Genomic DNA, 17,852 nt, shown 5'->3' with positions numbered 1-17,852 from the left:
AAAGCACCTAAAACTTAGCAGTACAAAAGCTATGCAAAACAAACTCAGTCTCCTCCACAATCCCGTCCTCGTCGCCAATTTTGTTATATTCAGCACGGCATAAAGATAAAGTACACTCACACGTTCGTTGCCTGAATCACACCGCCTTTATTTACCCAGCATTCCCGGCTCCAGGAACACCCACTCATTAACATGAATATGCATGAATACATTACACTCACCTTCCACCCCATCAGCCAGCGTATACAACAAATTATCCTCCAACATTTCCGTCACCTCCAACGGGATCCCACTACTGGCCACTTCTTCCTATCTCCTCCCCTTTCTGCTTTCCGCAGAGACCGCTCCCTCCGTAACTCCCTGGTCCACTCGTCCCTTCCCACCCAAACCACCACCTCCCCAGACACTTTCCCCTGCAACCGCAGGAGATGCAACACCTGTCCCTTTACCTCCCGCCTCGACTCCATCCAAAGACCCAAACAGTCTTTTCAGGTGAGGCAGAGGTTCACCTGCACCTCCTCCAACCTCATCTATTGTATCCGCTGTTCCAGATGTGAACTTCTCTACATCGGCGAAACCAAGTGCAGGCTCAGCGATCGTTTCGCTCAACACCTTTGCTCAGTCCGCCTTAACCAACCTGATCTCCCGGCGGCTCAACACTTCAACTCCCCTCCCACTCCCAGTCTGACCTTTCTGTCATGGGCCTCCTCCATTGTCAGAGTGAGGCCCACCGGAAATTGTAGGAACAGCACCCCATATTTCCCTTGGGTAGTTTACACCCCAGCGGTATGAATATTGACTTCTCCAACTTTAGATAGTTCCTCTGTCCCTCTCTCCCTCTCCTCCTTCCCAGATCTCCCTCTATCTTCCTGTCTCCACCTATATCCTTCCTTTGTCCCGCCCCCCCCCCTGACATCAGTCTGAAGAAGGGTCTCGACCCGAAACGTCGCCCATTCCTTCTCTCCTGAGATGCTGCCTGTCCCGCTGAGTTTATTCCAGCATTTTGTGTCCATTATTATTAACATTAGATTGGTCCACCCAAGCATTTCCAGAGGAGGTGACAATTTCAGGCAGAAAGTCATCTCCTTGCCACCTTGGCTTGCACGACCTTCTTGCCCACTCACCTGCTCAGCCAGGGATGTCTCCAGAGGAAGGGTCTCGACCCGAAACGTCACCCATTCTTTCTCTCCTGAGATGCTGCCCGACCTGCTGAGTTACTCCAGCATTTTGTGAATAAATGCTCAGCCAGGGATGTCTCCAGAGGAAGGGTCTCGACCCTGAACGTCACCTATCCGTGTTTGTGTTCTCCAGAGATGCCGGCTGACTGTGTGCCGCTGAGTTTATTGCAGCATTTTGCGTCTGTTTACGGTGTGTGTCCCGGGCCTGGTGCTCGTCGCTCAGCTGCGGTCCCGGTCTCGGTCCCGTTGCCATGGAGACGGCCGGCGGCCGGCGGAGGGAAATGGCGGCCGGGGCGCCCGCGGCCATCTGTGGGAGCAACACGGCGCCCACCGCCGGTAAGGGGGCGCAGGGAGATGTCCCTGCGGCTGGAGAGCTTCGAGGGGGGATTGTGGCGGTGACAGCCAGCCCGATGTTCCGTGATCCTCTCCCTCCCTCCGTTCCCCCGAGGAGGCGGTGTGGATGGCGAAAGGGACAATGGTGGTCAACAGAGGGTCCGCATTGGGGGAGACGGGGGCAGAGGTGTCAACAGAGGGGGGCTAGGGCTAAGGGTGGGAGAGACAGGCCAGGGGTTGTCGACAGAAAGGCAGGTGTGGGGGAGAAGGAGCAGGTGTGATGGAGAAGGGGCAGGTGTGATGGAGAAGGGGCAGGTGTGGGGGAGAAGGGGCAGGTGTGGGGGAGAAGGGGCAGGTGTGGGGGAGAAGGGGCAGGTGTGATGGAGAAGGGGCAGGTGTGATGGAGAAGGGGCAGGTGTGGGGGAGAAGGGGCAGGTGTGGGGGAGAAGGGGCAGGTGTGGGGGAGAAGGGGCAGGTGTGATGGAGAAGGGGCAGGTGTGATGGAGAAGGGGCAGGTGTGATGGAGAAGGGGCAGGTGTGGGGGAGAAGGGGCAGGTGTGGGGGAGAAGGGGCAGGTGTGATGGAGAAGGGGCAGGTGTGGGGGAGAAGGGGCAGGTGTGATGGAGAAGGGGCAGGTGTGGGGGAGAAGGGGCAGGTGTGGGGGAGAAGGGGCAGGTGTGGGGGAGAAGGGGCAGGTGTGATGGAGAAGGGGCAGGTGTGATGGAGAAGGGGCAGGTGTGATGGAGAAGGGGCAGGTGTGGGGGAGAAGGGGCAGGTGTGGGGGCAGGGGCAGGTATGGGGGAGAGGGGGCAGGGGTGGGGAGAGGGGGCAGGTGAGAAGGGACAGGTGGGGGAGAGGGCAAATGTGGGGGAGAGTGGGCAGATGTGGGGGAGAAGGGGCAGGTGATGGTGAGGGGGCATGTGTGGGGGAGAAGGGGCAGGTGATGGTGAAGGAGCAGCTATGGGGGAGTGGGGGCAGGCGTGATGGAGAAGGGGCAGATGTGGGGAGAAGGGGCAGGTGTGGGGGAGAGGGGGCAGGGGTGGGGGAGAGGGGGCAGGGGTGGGGAGAGGGGGCAGGGGTGGGGGAGAGGGGGCAGGTGAGAAGGGACAGGTAGGGGAGAGGGCAAATGTGGGGGTGAGTGGGCAGATGTGGGGGAGAGCGAGTAGGTGTAGGGGAGAAGGGGCAGGTGTGTGGGAGAAGGGGCAGGTGTGGGGGAAGGGGCAGGTGTGGGGGAGAGGGGGCAGGTGTGGGAGAGGGGGCAGGTGTGGGGGAGAAGGCAGGTGGGGAGAGGGGGCAGGTGGGGAGAGGGGGCAGGTGTGGGGGAAAGGGAGCAGGTGTGGGTTAGAAGGGGCAGGTGTGGGAGAAGGGGCAGGTGTGGGGGAGAGGGGGCAGGTGTGGAGAAGGGGCAGATGTGGGGGAGAGTGGGCAGGTGTGAGGGAGCAGGGGTCGGGGGAGAGGGGTCGGGGAGAGGGGCAGGTGTGATGTTGAGGGAGCAGGGGTGGGGGAGAGGGCGCAGGGGTTTAGTTTAGTTTAGAGATACAGCGCGGAAACAGGCCCTTCGGCCCACAGGGTCCATGCTAACCAGTGATCCCCGCACAGTAACACTATCCTACACACACTAGGGACAAGTTACATTTACACCAAGCCGTACAAACCTGTACGTCTTTGGAGTGTGGGAGGAAACCGAAGAACTCGGAGAAATCCCATGCAGGTCACGGGGAGAACATACAAACTCCGCACAGACAGCACCCATAGTCGGGATCGAACCCTGGTGTCCGGCGCTGCATTCGCTGTAAGGCAGCAACTCTACCGCTGTGCCACCATGTCCGCCCAACAGTCGGGTTGTCAACAGAAGGGGCAGGGGTGGGGGAGTGGGGGCAAGGGTGGGCAACAGAGGGGCAAGGGGTTGTCAACAGAAGGGTAGATGTGAGGGAGAGGAGGCAGGGGTGGTCAACAGAGGGGAATGGGGTGGAGAGAGGGGACAGCAATGGGGGAGAGGAAGCAGGGTGGGAAGACGGTCAGTGGTGAAGAGGGGCAAGGGTGGTCCACAGTGGGGGGACGTGGTGGGGGAGGGAGCAGGGATGGCGGGAGTGGGGACCGAGTGGTTAAGAGAGAGGTGGCTGTGTGGAGAGTTTCAGCAGTTAAGAGAAGCAGTGGTGAGGAGAGCGGACAGCAGTATAGATTGAGGGAGGCAGTGGTGCAAAGCGGGGCATGGGTCAAGAGAGGAGCAGTGGTGAAAGGAGGGAGGGCAGTGATCGAGGGAGGTGGCAGTGACAGAGGGAGGAGGTTAAAAAGAGGGGCACCAATTCCGACAACCCTCAGATCAGCGTGGAATGATGTTCGGAATGGCCTGCTTGTGAGATATTCCAAAAGTCTGATCACTTTAGGTCACTCGCATCAAACTGAAGGGAACATATTTTTAAAATATGTGAATTTGTGAAATATTTTCCAGGAGTCATACATGTCATGCTCATGCGACCATCAAGCCAAAAGGAAAGTCTAACAGTTGTAGGAATGATTCTGAATGTTGACCTGGATAACTTTTTTGATTAAATTTGTATTATTTCCTCTTAAAGTGGATATATAATAACGTTTCTGCAGGGGAATGCTTGCCTGGCTTCAAACATTATGTGAATTAGCAAGAAATAGAAACAAAGAACTGCAGACACAGGTTTACAAAAAAAAAATGTTAGGCAACATCTCTGTAGAAAAAGAATAGGTGATGTTTTGGGACCCTTCTTCAACCTGAATGATCAAGTTCCTTAATTCCTGCAAAGTTAAATTGTCACTGGTCGTAGTTAATAGTTTTGATGGTGGGATGGCTGTTTGTAAATTCTACAGCACACACAGTGTTAGGATCATAGGCCTTACACTATTGCTACTTGCCGAGTTCAAAATTGTACGTGCTACATTATTAACTCCCTGAAGATTTGATGGAGCTAAACATATGGCTTCAGCGACTCTCATCTAAATTATGTCTCCTTGCTTCTGCAGCTCTGCTTGAAATATATTTAGAAAAAATGTACAAAAGTAGGACTTTAAGGATACAAAGTTTACCATGGCCATAAATATGGATGATTTCAAACTAAAAATGCTCTGTTTCTTCCAGGAACAAACTATTCTTTAGGAATTGACTATGAGAATGTGCAGAAATTATGCAATATCAGTGGTCTACAGAGCAGGTACCATTCAACATAGTAGAATTGAATTGATTCTATTTTGCGACCTTTAAAATAATCTCTATGGGAAAGTATAAACCCTCTATTTCTTGGCATTTGTGCAAAGCTCATATTAGTTTGTCTGCCATCAAGAGATATTGTAAGTCAGCTGCACTTGTTTCTGACTCTTCAAAACCTTCCTCTGTCCAAGTGTTGCACCAGCTGTTATAATATTTTCTTGTGTGATTTTGTGTTAAATTGTGTTTGATAACACTTGTGTGAATCCATTATTTTAAAGAGGCGCCATTAAGTCAATATCCAATGTGCGAAAGGGAAAGGGGTGGGATTTAGGAAACAGCTGTAGGCAGTGATAGGTAGCAACAGATATTGACAGATTAAAAAGGCAGAAGCATATGGAGCCAGGTGAGGGCAGGGTGAAGGTAGAGCAGAAACTGGTAGGTGATAGTGGATTTGCAAGAGACTGCTGATGCTAGGATCTGACAAGTAAGGAAGGTAATAAGTGGAACCAGATAAGGGAGGGATGGTGGGCAGAGGATGCCAGTAGGTCAGGGGATGAGAGCTCTATAGGGTGACTGTCAGGTGGAATCTGGTGGGGAGAGGGGAACTTGGGTGAGTCAGAGTTGTGGGTATGAACATTGAGTTTAACAATTTCAGGTAACCACACCCTGTCATCTCACTAAAGGGTGTTACGCCTACAACATAGCTGCTTTTTAGGACCTTATTTCAATCTATTAAAATTTCATGTTACATGATATCATGTCAAATAGATGCAAGTAAATCTCATCCTAATTATTATATTCATAAGGTCATAAGGAATAGTAGAATTAGGCCATTTGGCCCATCAAGTCTACTCTGCCATTCAATCATGGCTGATCTATCTCTCCCTCCTAACCCCATTCTTTAGGTATGTGAAGAGGAAAAAAATAGTTAAGGCAAATGTGGGTCCCTTGAAGACAGAAGCAGGAGAATTTATTATGGGGAACAAGGAAATGGCAGACGAGTTGACCCGGTACTTTGGATCTGTCTTCACTAAGGAAGATACAAACAATCTCCCAGATGTTCTAGTGGGATAACTGAAAGAAACTGAAGGAACTGAAGGAAATTCACATTAGGCAGTAAATGGTGTTGGGTAGACTGATGGGACTGAAGGCTGATAAATCCCCAGGGCCTGATGGTCTGCTGTTCAGGGTACTTAAGGAGGTGGCTCTAGAAATCATGGACGCATTGGTGATCATTTTCCAATGTTCTATAGATTCAAGATTGGAGGGGTAGCTGATGTTATCCCACTTTTTAAGAAAGGAGGGAGAGAGAAAACAGGAAATTATAGACCAGTTAGTCTGACATCAGTGGTGGGGAAGATGCTGGAGTCAATTATAAAAGACGAAATTGCGGAGCATTTGGATAGCAGTAACAGGATCATTCCGAGTCAGCATGGATTTATGAAGGGGAAATCGTGCTTGACTAATCTTCTGGAATTTTTTGAGGATGTAACTAGGAAAATTGACAGGGGAGAGCCGGTGGATGTGATGTACCTTGACTTTCAGAAAGCCTTCGACAAGGTCCCACATAGGAGATTAGTGGGCAAAATTAGAGCACATGGTATTGGGGATAGGGTACTGACATGGATATTAAATTGGTTGGCAGACAGAAAGCAAAGAGTGGGGATAAATGGGTCCCTTTCAGAATGGCAGGCAGTGCCTAGTGGGGTACCACAAGACTCGGTGCTGGGACCGCAGCTGTTTACAATATACATTAATGACTTGGACGAAGGGATTAAAAGTAACATTAGCAAATTTGCAGATGATACAAAGCTAAGTGGCAGTGTGAACTGTGAGGAAGATGCTATGAGGTTGCAGGGTGACTTAGACAGGTTGTCTGAGTGGGCAGACGCATGGCAGATGCAGTTTAATTTGGATAAGTGTGAGGTTATCCGCTTTGGTGGTAAGAATAGGAAGGCAGATTATTATCTGAATGGTGTCAAGTTAGGAAAAGGGGACGTACAACGAGATCTGGGTGTCCTAGTGCATCAGTCACTGAAAGGAAGCATGCAGGTACAGCAGGCAGTGAAGAAAGCAAATGGAATGTTGGCCTTCATAACAAGAGGAGTTGAGTATAGGAGCAAAAAGGTCCTTCTGCAGTTGTACAGGGCCCTAGTGAGACCGCACCTGGAGTACTGTGTGCAATTGTGGTCTCCAAATTTGAGGAAGGATATTCTTGCTATTGAGGGCATGCAGCGTAGGTTTACTAGGTTAATTCCTGGAATGGCGGGACTGTCGTATGTTGAAAGACTGGAGCGACTAGGCTTGTATACACTGGAATTTAGAAGGATGAGAGGGGATCTTATTGAAACATATAAGATTATTAAGGGGTTGGACACGTTAGAGGCATGAAACACGTTCCCAATGTTGGGGGAGTCCAGAACCAGGGGCCACAGTTTAAGAATAAGGGGTAGGCCATTTCGAACGGAGGAGGAAAAACTTTTTCAGTCAGAGAGTTGTAAATCTGTGGAATTCTCTGCCTCAGAAGGCAGTGGAGGCTAATTCTCTGAATGCTTTCAAGAGAGAGCTAGATAGATTTCTTAATGATAGCGGGGTTCTTAATGATAGAGTCAGGGGGTATGGGGAGAAGGCAGGAGCAGGATACTGATTGAGAATGATCAGCCATGATCACATTGAATGGTGGTGCTGGCTCGAAAGGCCGAATGGCCTACTCCTGCACCTATTGTCTATTGTCTATTCTCCTGCCTTCTCCCCATAACCTCTGACACCTGTACTAATCAAGAAAGTTCCACTAAATACTAAGATAACTAAACTAATTTCTACTAAACTCTTCCCCAATGTATTCACAACAGTGCATTGCTTGTGTCTAATACAAATTCAAAGATCATTATGTATATTTAAATTGAATTGATACTAATTATCAATATGTTGTGTTTCATGGTTTTCTGCATGCCTTTCTTTAATTTCCTTACTGGAACTTTATCTGGATTATGTCTACTAATTTGAAAAATGAAGGCTTGTTTGATATGTTTCAGATAAAGTTAACGAAAGTCTCAAATAACCGTGTTTTATTGATGTTTTTAGAGATAATCCGCAAAGTACACCAGAAGCTCACTGTGAATTCCTACAGCGATATCGAAAAATATTCATTCAACCAAAACCTGTGTTACCCAAGATTCCTGTGCTAGCAAGGTGAGAAATTTAAATGTGTTTTGCAGTCATCCAGGAAGGCAATTTTATCATTTCAAAAAGAGTGGAGCTGTCGTTTCTTGCTAACCCCAAATATTGCTTGGAACCTCCTGGTTTATTTCTCCAATGGATTAGGACTGCTAAAATGCAAAAATAGCTCAAGGCACAATTTGCACTTGCAATTTCACTTATGAACGAAGTATATCAAATATGACTCAATAATGTCAGACATTTGTAGTGTGTCTTGCCTATTTATGAATGTTGTCAAAAGTAATTTTCAGGCTCAAAAATATTGTACAACTACAGATTTATCTTTTTGTTGATTGTCATGCCAAGGTTTTTGTCATGCACAAGTAAGGTGATACAAATACAAATACAAAGGTTGCTTGCAGTATGAAGAAAGCTAAATATTATTAGAATAAATCTGCTTTACAAATTTGACTGAGATATTTCCATGTACTCTCTGGCCTTTCATAAGAAATTATTTTTGGTCTCAGTTTGCGCAAGTGATGAGATCATCACAATGTATGACTCCCTTTTATGGCTTTACTCTCAAATTGTTATTTTTATTGCAACTTGCCACCTTTGAGATTTTCTCACAGTTTAACTCAGTCCATCTCACTGCTCTGCAGCACTTTTTTATGATTTCAAGGTACTGTTCATATATGGATGTAAAAACGAGGAGCTGCAGTTGCTGATTGACACAAAAAGACACAAAGTGCTGGAGTAATTCAGTGAGTCAGGCAGCATCTCTGGAGAACATAGACAGGTGATGTTTTGGGTTGGGACCCTTCTTCAGACTGATGGTGGGGGAGTGGGGGAGAAGAAATCTGGAAGAGAGGAGGGACGAGACAAAGCCTGGCAGGTAATAGGTTGATACAGGTGAAGGGTGTTTTGATAGGCAGATCGTTGGACAAAGGGCAGAGATGAAAAGACAGAAGGTGTGAGACAAAAAAGATTGAGGGCTTGCAAATTGTTGAATTATTCTATTGGGTGGTCAAGAAGGCTTTCGGTACCTAGGCCTTCATCAGTCGGAGTATTGAGTATGGACATTGGGATGTTATGTTACAGTTGTACAAGATGTTGGTGAGACTGCATTTGGAGTATTGTGTTCAGACTTTGCTATAGGAAGGATGTCGTTAAGCTGGAACGAATGCATGGAAGATTTACGTGGATGTTGCCAAAACTTGAATGCCTGAGCCATAGGGAGAGGTTGGACTTTACACCTTGGAGGGCAGTAGGCTGAGGTGTATAAAATTATGAGGGGAGTAGATAGGGTAAATGCACAGTGTCTTTTAACCAGAGTTGGAGAATCAACTTACTTACTTACTGCCCATTATGCCTCCTGGCATGTAGGACAACAACGAAGGTTCTCCACTCCTGTCTGTTCTGGGCTAGTTTCCGGACACTACCCCAGGTCAATTCCATAGTTTTCATTTCCTTCAGGAAACGGGGCTTCCCCTCTTCCATTATAGATGAGGCTCCCACTAGGGTCTCTTCTACATCCCGCAGCTCAGCTCTTGCTCCCCCTTCCCCCACTCGTAACAAGGACAGAATCCCCGTCGTTCTCACCTTCCACCCCACCAGCCAGCGGATCCAACAAATCATCCGCCAACATTTCCGTCACCTACAACGGGACCCCACCACTGGCCATATCTTCCCATCCCTTCCCCTTTCTGCGTTCCGCAGAGACCCTTCCCTCCGTAACTCCCTGGTCCACTCGTCCCTTCCTACCAAACCACCCCATCCCCGGGCACTTTCCCGTGCAACCGCACGAGATGCAACACCTGTCCCTTTACCTCCCCCCTCAACTCCATCCAAGGACCCAAACAGTCTTTCCAGGTGAGACAGAGGTTCACCTGCACCTCCTCCAACCTCATCTATTGCATCCGCTGCTCCAGATGTCAACTTATTTACATCAGCGAAACCAAACGCAGGCTCGGCGATTGCTTCGCTGAACACCTGCGTTCGGTCCGCGTTGGCCAAACTGATCTCCCGGTGGCCAAGCACTTCAACCCCTCCCAATCCCAGTCTGACCTTTCTGTCCTGGGCCTCCTCCAGTGCCATAGTGAGGCCCACCGGAAATTGGAGGAACAGCACCTCATATTTCGCCTGGGAAACTTGCAGCCCAGTGGTATGAACATCGACTTCTCAAACTTTAGATAGTTCCTCTGTCCCTCTCTTCCCCTCCCCTTCCCAGATCTCCCTCTATCTTCCTGTCTCCACCTATATCCTTCCTTTGTCCCGCCCCCCTGACATCAGTCTGAAGAAGGGTCTCGACCCGAAACGTCATCCATTCCTTCTCTCCTGAGATGCTGCCTGACCTGCTGAGTTACTCCAGCATTTTGTGATTATATATATAGTCTAGATTATGTGCTCGGGTCATGATATTTGTAATGCTGCGATGTTCTATGCTTTCTCCAACCTGCTTCAATATGCATCTATATTGAGTAAACAGATTTAACCTCTGGCAACATTTCAAATGCAAGGATTTAGTTTTATCCTTTTTTAATTTATGCTTTTGCTTTAAACAGCAAATTGACCAAGAAACCAAAGAGAAAGGGATCAGAAAAAGATGATGAGAGTTATCTGGACAAACGGTACATGGATGATATACCTCATCATCTCAAAGAAGATGTTAAAACCTTATTTGAAATACTCAGTAAAAAGTAAGTATCATTATTTTGTAAACAAGTAGATTAAACGTTGTTATGATTTTAAGGAAACCAGTAATAAAAGCCAGTTGTATTAAATTGTTATTGTGACCCATGTAAAACATGCAAAGACTGGTGGGGAGGTCAATACCTGTGATGGACCAGGCAAGTTGAGGATCCAATTACATAAGGACAAGCAGATACCCAGTTTCCTGAGTTTGACAATACGTTTAGAGAGGTGGTGGGGTTGATTGCCGAACTTAAGGATCGAGTTGGTTTTGTACTTGATCAATACAGTTTTGGGTAGACAGGGAGTAGAACAGAGGACTGAGTAGACAACCATGAGGATCAGGGTGGAGGAAACTTTATGACTGACATCTACTGATCAGGAAGTCGAGAAGCCAGTTGCAGTCGGAAAGTCCAATGTCTAGAAGTCCAATGTCTAGAAGTTTAAGAATGAGCTTATTCAGTGTTATTGTGTTAAAGGCTGAGTTATAGTCTATGAATTGCATCTTGACCTAGGTGTTCTTCTGGTCGAGGTGTTCCAGAGCTGAATGTAGTGCAAGAGAAATAACGTTCTCCGTAAACCTATTATTTTCTGTAGGCAAATTAAACGGGGTCTAGATTGTCTGGCAGACTGGTGCAGATGTGGGTCAGTATCATTTTTGCAAAGGACCTTATTATGGTTGATGTTAGAACTGTTGAGCTGTTGTCATTGAGAGAGGCCACTTTATTTTTCCTGGGGACAAAAGATGTGTCATTGCTAGAGATCATCCCTGATGGCCCACAATGGTGTCTAGCCTCAGCCACAATCGTCCAGCATTTGTTTGATTGTATTCCTCCTTAAAAGCCTTGAATTTGAAGTTTAGCAGAGGGTGAATCTTCCTGTTCATTTAGTTTCTGATTAGTATCAACCCAAATTATCTTTTGGAGCAGTTGTAGAGGTAGGGTTCTTAGCAAAAGGCCATCTACTGAATATGTTAATTCTGTCTCTCCCTGTGCTCTTGCTATCTGATTTCCTCACAATTCAAAACAACTCCATGTTTTAGTTTTGAAATAGTTGTCTTCACAAGTTAAAGAGTTGTGTAATGGTCGGGAAGATTTTGAGATGGAGAATTACTTTGTTTTTGAGTTCTTTTAAGTAATTGGGGACCTAACATGAGGCTTTTCTGAGAAATGATCATGACTTCAGAGCATGCTTCACCAGGTTTGACGTTTCCCTTTGTTTGCGCAGCAGTATAATGCAAAGAAAGAACAGCAGGATTCGGATTAGATAATGTAACAAGTCTGCAATTGCAATACAGTTGTTCCATTGAAGTGGATTAAAATTTGTTGTTGACAAAGTTGACTGATGACACAAACTGATAACTTGCATGAGGGAATTGCTCATGAAGGAAAGTTGGGGTCATCAGAATACGAAAACTGAATTTCCGGCAAACTACTTCTACAGTACATCAGTTTTGCTGGAAGAGATTGGCTTAGAGGGATGAGGGAAAATGCCTTTAGTATTTTTTAGCTTTTAATTTTTTGATTTTATTTAAGTGTTTTTAACTGTTAACACTTTCGAGTTGTGTGTTTCTGAATGTCAGAAATTCAGGGGGTGGGGTGTGGGGGGCGGGGGGGGAAAGGAAGTTGAGATGTGCAGGAGCAGAACATAGAATTTCCTGTGGGGGATATTTATTGTTGATTATTGATATGAATATCCGGACTATAAATCATTCATGACAAGGCAAGAAAGGATATTACATATTTGAAGCTGAACAAAAATGGAAGAAAATTCAGCTTTATACAATTGCACAAAAAAATAATATATATGTATTTTTAAAATTTAATATATTTATTTTTTCCGGTCAATACAATACAACAGATTGACCATACAAATGTGAAAGTTAAATAGTACGAAATCATTATATCAAAAATAAAACAATATAATCACGCAGGATATTCTCTGACCAAAATAAAAGGTGTAGGCAGAAGCCAAAGCTTATTGTGCCTAACCTTAATACTTAACAAAGCATTACCTTAACTAGTCAAAATAGCAGTGAAACAAAACAATAAAACAAAATATAATTAAAAAACACAACAGCAATATCAAACTGAATGCAGGAGCGTGCACGGAGAGGTTCAATATTTCAAAAACAGTATAAATCAGATTGAGAAAGAAAGCTTTTACTTTATCATCAACCTAGCAACAAATACTTCAGGCAATTCAGCACACAGCAATACTTACGATAAACTACGGTAACCTCCAAACTTCTTGACAAAATTTAATTGGTCAAAGATTATAGATTTACAATACTCGCATTTTAACTTATTGAGCGGAAATATCTGCAAAAATTCCTATTTCTGCGAAACTACTGTGTTTAACATGAATATACAGTCAAATCAAGTCCAAACCCATTGGTTATTCTTTACTCAGAAAAATAACAAAGTAAATATTTGCAGCGGTAAATTAAAATGGACAAATATTTGGACAATAAACCTCCACTACTTTGGCAGCATTTAAAATTACAAGTGGAAGATGGAAAAGGTAAAGGATAATACCATCCAACAATTTTAACACAACAGGTAGTAAAAAAGGAACAACTTGTATTAGAATACATATGCCGCACAGATTTTCCTACAGTTTAAACAACATAAAAGGTAGGCACAGAATATAGGCTATACATTGGAAAGAGATGTGGGGAAGTTGGTATCATACATATAAGTGCTGATGAAAAGACCAGCCACCAAGAAGTATCAGTCATTCAACGTGGCAATTGCTCTTTGGACTACCAAATTCCGTCAACTGCCAAGCACCCATTTACAATGGTCCCATTTTATGCTCTCCATATTCCTGTCGACGTATCCTTAATGTTAGCTCTCAACTATACGTGAAGGGTAACTTACGGTGGCTAATTAACATACCAAGATTTGGGGTGTGGGAGGAATCCCAAGCACTTGGGGGAAACCCACGTGGTCACAGGGAGAACAGGCAAACTCCACACAAGCTGCACTACAGGTCAGGATTGAGCCTAATTCACTGAAGCGATGAGGCAGCAGCTCCACTCTTGTATTTCTTGGCACCAGACCAGCTTGCTTTCATTCTCAAGTTCCATTTCCTATCCAGAACTCAGAATTCAAGCTGTCTTGAATTTGTGCCAAAACAGTCTATAGTTGTTGTGATAAGTGCATGCAATTGCATGGCCTTGCAGTGCACCAATTGCACCAGTACATTACAGAATTCACTAGTGCGATTTAACTGGTAAAAAAAATGTCCAAGAATCTAAAATCTACGGATGAGGTTTGTGGTGTTGATGACTTTTTAATGTCTATGTAATAACTCAGATCTTCTGCTTACACAATCAGGATTTCTACTCCATTTAACTGGCATTTCCTTTGTTTAATGCAGACTTTCAAAGTGTGCTGGAAACTTTTTACGCACTTAATTTAATGTTTTTATGTATTTAACCAAGTGGAAACCTGGCCAGTGTGTAGACTGAATTTCAGCTTTTCACTGTGATTAAATTGTGGTCTCCAGCCACCTGCATTATGTCCGTGGAATTCTGGTTGCCACCCGGACACACATTGCAGTCTTCTGCAAATTTTCTAGTTAAAATTTGGAAATTTGTCCGCTGAACCTGTGGTACTTCAGACGTGCTGTAAGTACAGCACCCCCTTTAAAATCAATAAAACAAAACAAGCGAAACAGTTCAGAGAAGTTTTACCAGGATATTGCCAGGACTCGAGGGACTAAGCTAAAGGCAGAGATTGAGCAGGCTAGGGCTTTATTCCTTGGGGGAGGGGGAGAACAAAGGGGGACCTATTGCAGATACTATGAATACTTTGTAACTTTGTCAGCACCCTTCTGTGGTGACTATTTGCATACCATGGGTATGCAAGCAAAGAAGTTCACTGTGACCTGTCTCCGAGGGGGGCGGGATCAGCACGAGTGACGGGAGTGGTGGCCATTGAGGGGGAGAGGAGAGCTCTCCTGCTGCAGGCCGCAGGAGAGGTTTGCACGGAGGATTGCCGGATCCGCAGGAGAGATTTACACTCAAGAGTTGCTGCCTTACAGCGCCAGAGACCCAGGTTTGATCCTGAATATAGGTACTGTCTGTGACTGCGTGGATTTTCTCCGTGCTCCAGTTGTTCCCACACTCCAAAGACATACAGGTTTGTAGGTTAATTGGCTTTGCCATGCCCGGAGGAGCGCCCGCAGGAGAGATTTGGACCCAACGGGTCCACGTCTGTCTAGTATATTACTAAAACGTTCATCTTGTTGGATTGGTGGGTCAGTTTGCTTGATCCCGAAATACAGCCATAACCCGCCCACAACGCCGCGGGACACTCCCCAGCCGGCAACGGGTCCACGGATCGTCAGTTGGGGGAGGGCTACTGGGCCCGCAGGAGAGTTTTGGATCAGTTGGGGGAGGGTTGCTGGGCCCGCAGGAACGGTTTGCATCCAACGGGGGTTGCCATGCCCACAGGACTGATTTGGACCCAACGGGTCCACGTCCTTCTATTTAAATCTAAAACTCTAATACGCCACTTGTTGTCTGAATGTAAAAAGCGGCAGAATATATACCTTTGTTGCGAATGTTCCTCTCGGCTGCACAGAAATACTGCTGGTCTTTGCCTAATTCACTTCTGGATTGGATATTCACCTACTTTTCCCTCAGCCTAACTTTCTAATTGGCTCAGTTATGCAACTTCTGCGCTCTGATACAAAGTAATTGACCTGAAATTTTTAGTTTCTCTCCACTGTACTGCCTCATTTGATTAGTATTTCCAACCAGCAATTAAAATTGTGTTTCCGTTGAATGTTGCTAACTTGTTGGGACTAATTTGAAGTATGCAGTATGATCTTGGACTGATTGAAGTTTAGGACAGCACGGGGGCGCAGCGGCGGAGTTGCTGCCTTACAGCGCCAGAGACCCAGGTTCGATCCTGACTATGGGTACTGTCTGTGACTGCGTGGATTTTCTCCGAGTGCTCCAGTTGTTCCCACATTCCAAAGACAAACAGGTTTGTAGGTTAATTGGCTTTGTTAAGTTTGGAAATTGTCCCTAGTGTGTGCTGGATAGTATTAGTGTACGAGCTGATCACTGGCCGGCACGGACCTGGTGGGCCAAAGGGCCTGTTTCCATGCTGGATCTCTAAACTAGACTGAAATAAACTAAGAAGTTAGTATTATGACTTCTCTATTTTGAGCTTTGTGCGGTTTCAGATAACCAAGAGGTGTCCTGCATTTATTTTTAAAATTGAATGCAATATAGTCAAATTCAGAAATAAAATCACATAGCATCCTTGCAATCATTACAGAAGCTATCCTTCCCCAATTTTATTTGCGAATAATGCCACAGAAACATAGATGATCTGGCTTGTAAAGGAAAATGGTCACCTAAAACAAATTTATAATTGACAATAGACAATAGACAATAGACAATAGGTGCAGGAGTAGGCCATTCAGCCCTTCGAGCCAGCACCGCCATTCAATACGATCATGGCTGATCACTATCAATCAGTACCCCGTTCCTGCTTTCTCCCCATACCCCCTCACTCCGCTATCCTTAAGAGCTCTATCCAGCTCTCTCTTGAAAGCATCCAACGAACTGGCCTCCACTGCCTTCTGAGGCAGAGAATTCCACACCTTGATAGTTAATTGTAAAGAGCACATTAAGTTTTACTTCAAGTGTTTTGCTATTATCTTCATGTACTACGCTGGGTCCAATATGCTCTCTTCCAGCTGGCATGCAAGTGTGGCCTTCTGCCTTTCAATTCAGTGTTATGTAACTGTTCAAGTAGACCAAATAAAATCACATAACATGGATGCATGTGACATTCCATCTAAAGACAAACGAGTTTCTGTGACAGGTCGGTCCAATGGCATCAGCGTGAGGGGTAAGTGATTGTTGGACTTTTGGTTAGCTAGTCGATTAACGGTAACTTTATTTGCCATGTCGCTCTTTTGCTCTGGCTGGTTCAATGTTTAAGCGCTAATTTGTAATTCCTCAAGATAAGCACAACAGGTATTTCCTCTAGACGTTTGACTTGTGTCAGTAACCTGTTTCTCTGTGCTGGAACAACATTCCAATGGCTAGAGGATGGACACAGGAAGCCCTGAAACAATAATGGAAGAAGCCTGTTGGTTGTTTCCATGTTAGAGGAAACATGTGCAATTGCTAGATCTGCATTTTCTGATAGCAGTACTCAAGCAACCGAACGGATCATTGGTTGTAATTAATTGGATTTTCATAACGTACATTTTTGTCACATATGTTATCTCAAATGAAGATTTATAACCTAAGTGTTTAAGAGGTATTTTGAAGTATTATGAGCATCAATAAATCACAACATTGCATGATTACTTGTTTACAAATTGGAATAAATAAAATAATTTAAATTAGGTTATTTGCTCTTTCATTCAAAACATAAGCATCAACTAATCATGTATAATGTGTGCAAATCAGTGAAACTCTTGCCCTTGACGATAGAATAAAACTATTTCCTGAAAATAATTATTGAAGCTCTCTGGAAAATCCAGGATCAGACATTAAAGACAATTTGAAATATTTCTTGCTTGTTTATGGAAATTCTTCGAGTTGACAAAATAAAGACTTGAAGGCAGGGTAATCGTAAGAATTGTCAAACAGTGGATAAAGGCATCTTTGATCTATGTGTGTAGATGGTAAAAAAGGGAGAGGGTTGGGGAGCTGAAATCCCAGGTACACCCTCTTGGGAGCTGTCGGGGCAGATGACGCTTCCAGTCCGAGCGGCAGACAGGTCGGTAGCTCCAATCCTAGCAATGAGACTCGACCGGCGAGACCAACCTCGGGGCAGATTAATTCCCGGATGGAGGGACTGTCATATGTTGAACGAATGGGCGACTGGGCTTGTATACACTGGAATTTAAAAGGATGAGAGGGGATCTTATTGAAACATATAAGATTATTAAGGGATTTGGACACGCTAGAGGCAGGAAAAATGTCCTGATGTTGGGGGAGTCCAGAACCAGGGGCCACAGTTTAAAAATAAGGGATAGGCCATTTAGAAGGAGATGAGGAAAAACTTTGTCACCCAGAGAGTTGTGAATCTGTGGCATTCTCTGCCTCCAAAGGCAGTGGAGGCCGATTCTCTGGATGCTTTCAAGAGAGAGCTAGATAGAGCTCTCAAAGATAGCGGAGTCAAGGGATATGGGGAGAAGGCAGGAACGGGGTACTAATTGTGGATGATCAGCCATGATCACAGTGAATGGCGGTGCTGGCTCGAAGGGCCGAATGGCCCCCTCCTGCACCTATTGTCTATGACATGCTGGATCATCTGAAGGGATGAGAGGAC

The 17,852-nt window shown here is 45.5% G+C and overlaps 1 protein-coding gene across 4 annotated transcripts in view; it reads left to right on the top strand.

Moving 5' to 3' along the window:
* The first annotated feature begins 1,162 nt into the window (after nucleotides 1-1,162).
* Nucleotides 1,163-17,852, top strand: part of cnbd1 (cyclic nucleotide binding domain containing 1) — an 82,796-nt gene continuing 66,106 nt past the window's right edge. For 3 of the 4 annotated variants that reach the window (XM_078397239.1, XM_078397240.1, XM_078397237.1), the window contains exons 1-4: nucleotides 1,163-1,514; nucleotides 4,621-4,693; nucleotides 7,774-7,881; nucleotides 10,413-10,547. In XM_078397239.1, the coding sequence (XP_078253365.1) occupies nucleotides 1,430-1,514; nucleotides 4,621-4,693; nucleotides 7,774-7,881; nucleotides 10,413-10,547 (401 nt within the window). In that variant the 5' untranslated portion in view covers nucleotides 1,163-1,429. The remainder of the gene's footprint in view (nucleotides 1,515-4,620; nucleotides 4,694-7,773; nucleotides 7,882-10,412; nucleotides 10,548-17,852) is intronic. The other variant, XM_078397238.1, reaches the window with a different exon arrangement.

The sequence above is a fragment of the Rhinoraja longicauda genome, chromosome 4, assembly GCF_053455715.1.
Source record: "Rhinoraja longicauda isolate Sanriku21f chromosome 4, sRhiLon1.1, whole genome shotgun sequence".
NCBI classification, from domain to species: domain Eukaryota; kingdom Metazoa; phylum Chordata; class Chondrichthyes; order Rajiformes; family Arhynchobatidae; genus Rhinoraja; species Rhinoraja longicauda.
The sequence above is the reverse complement of the archived record's forward strand: the minus strand, read 5'-3'. Positions and strand labels throughout refer to the sequence as shown.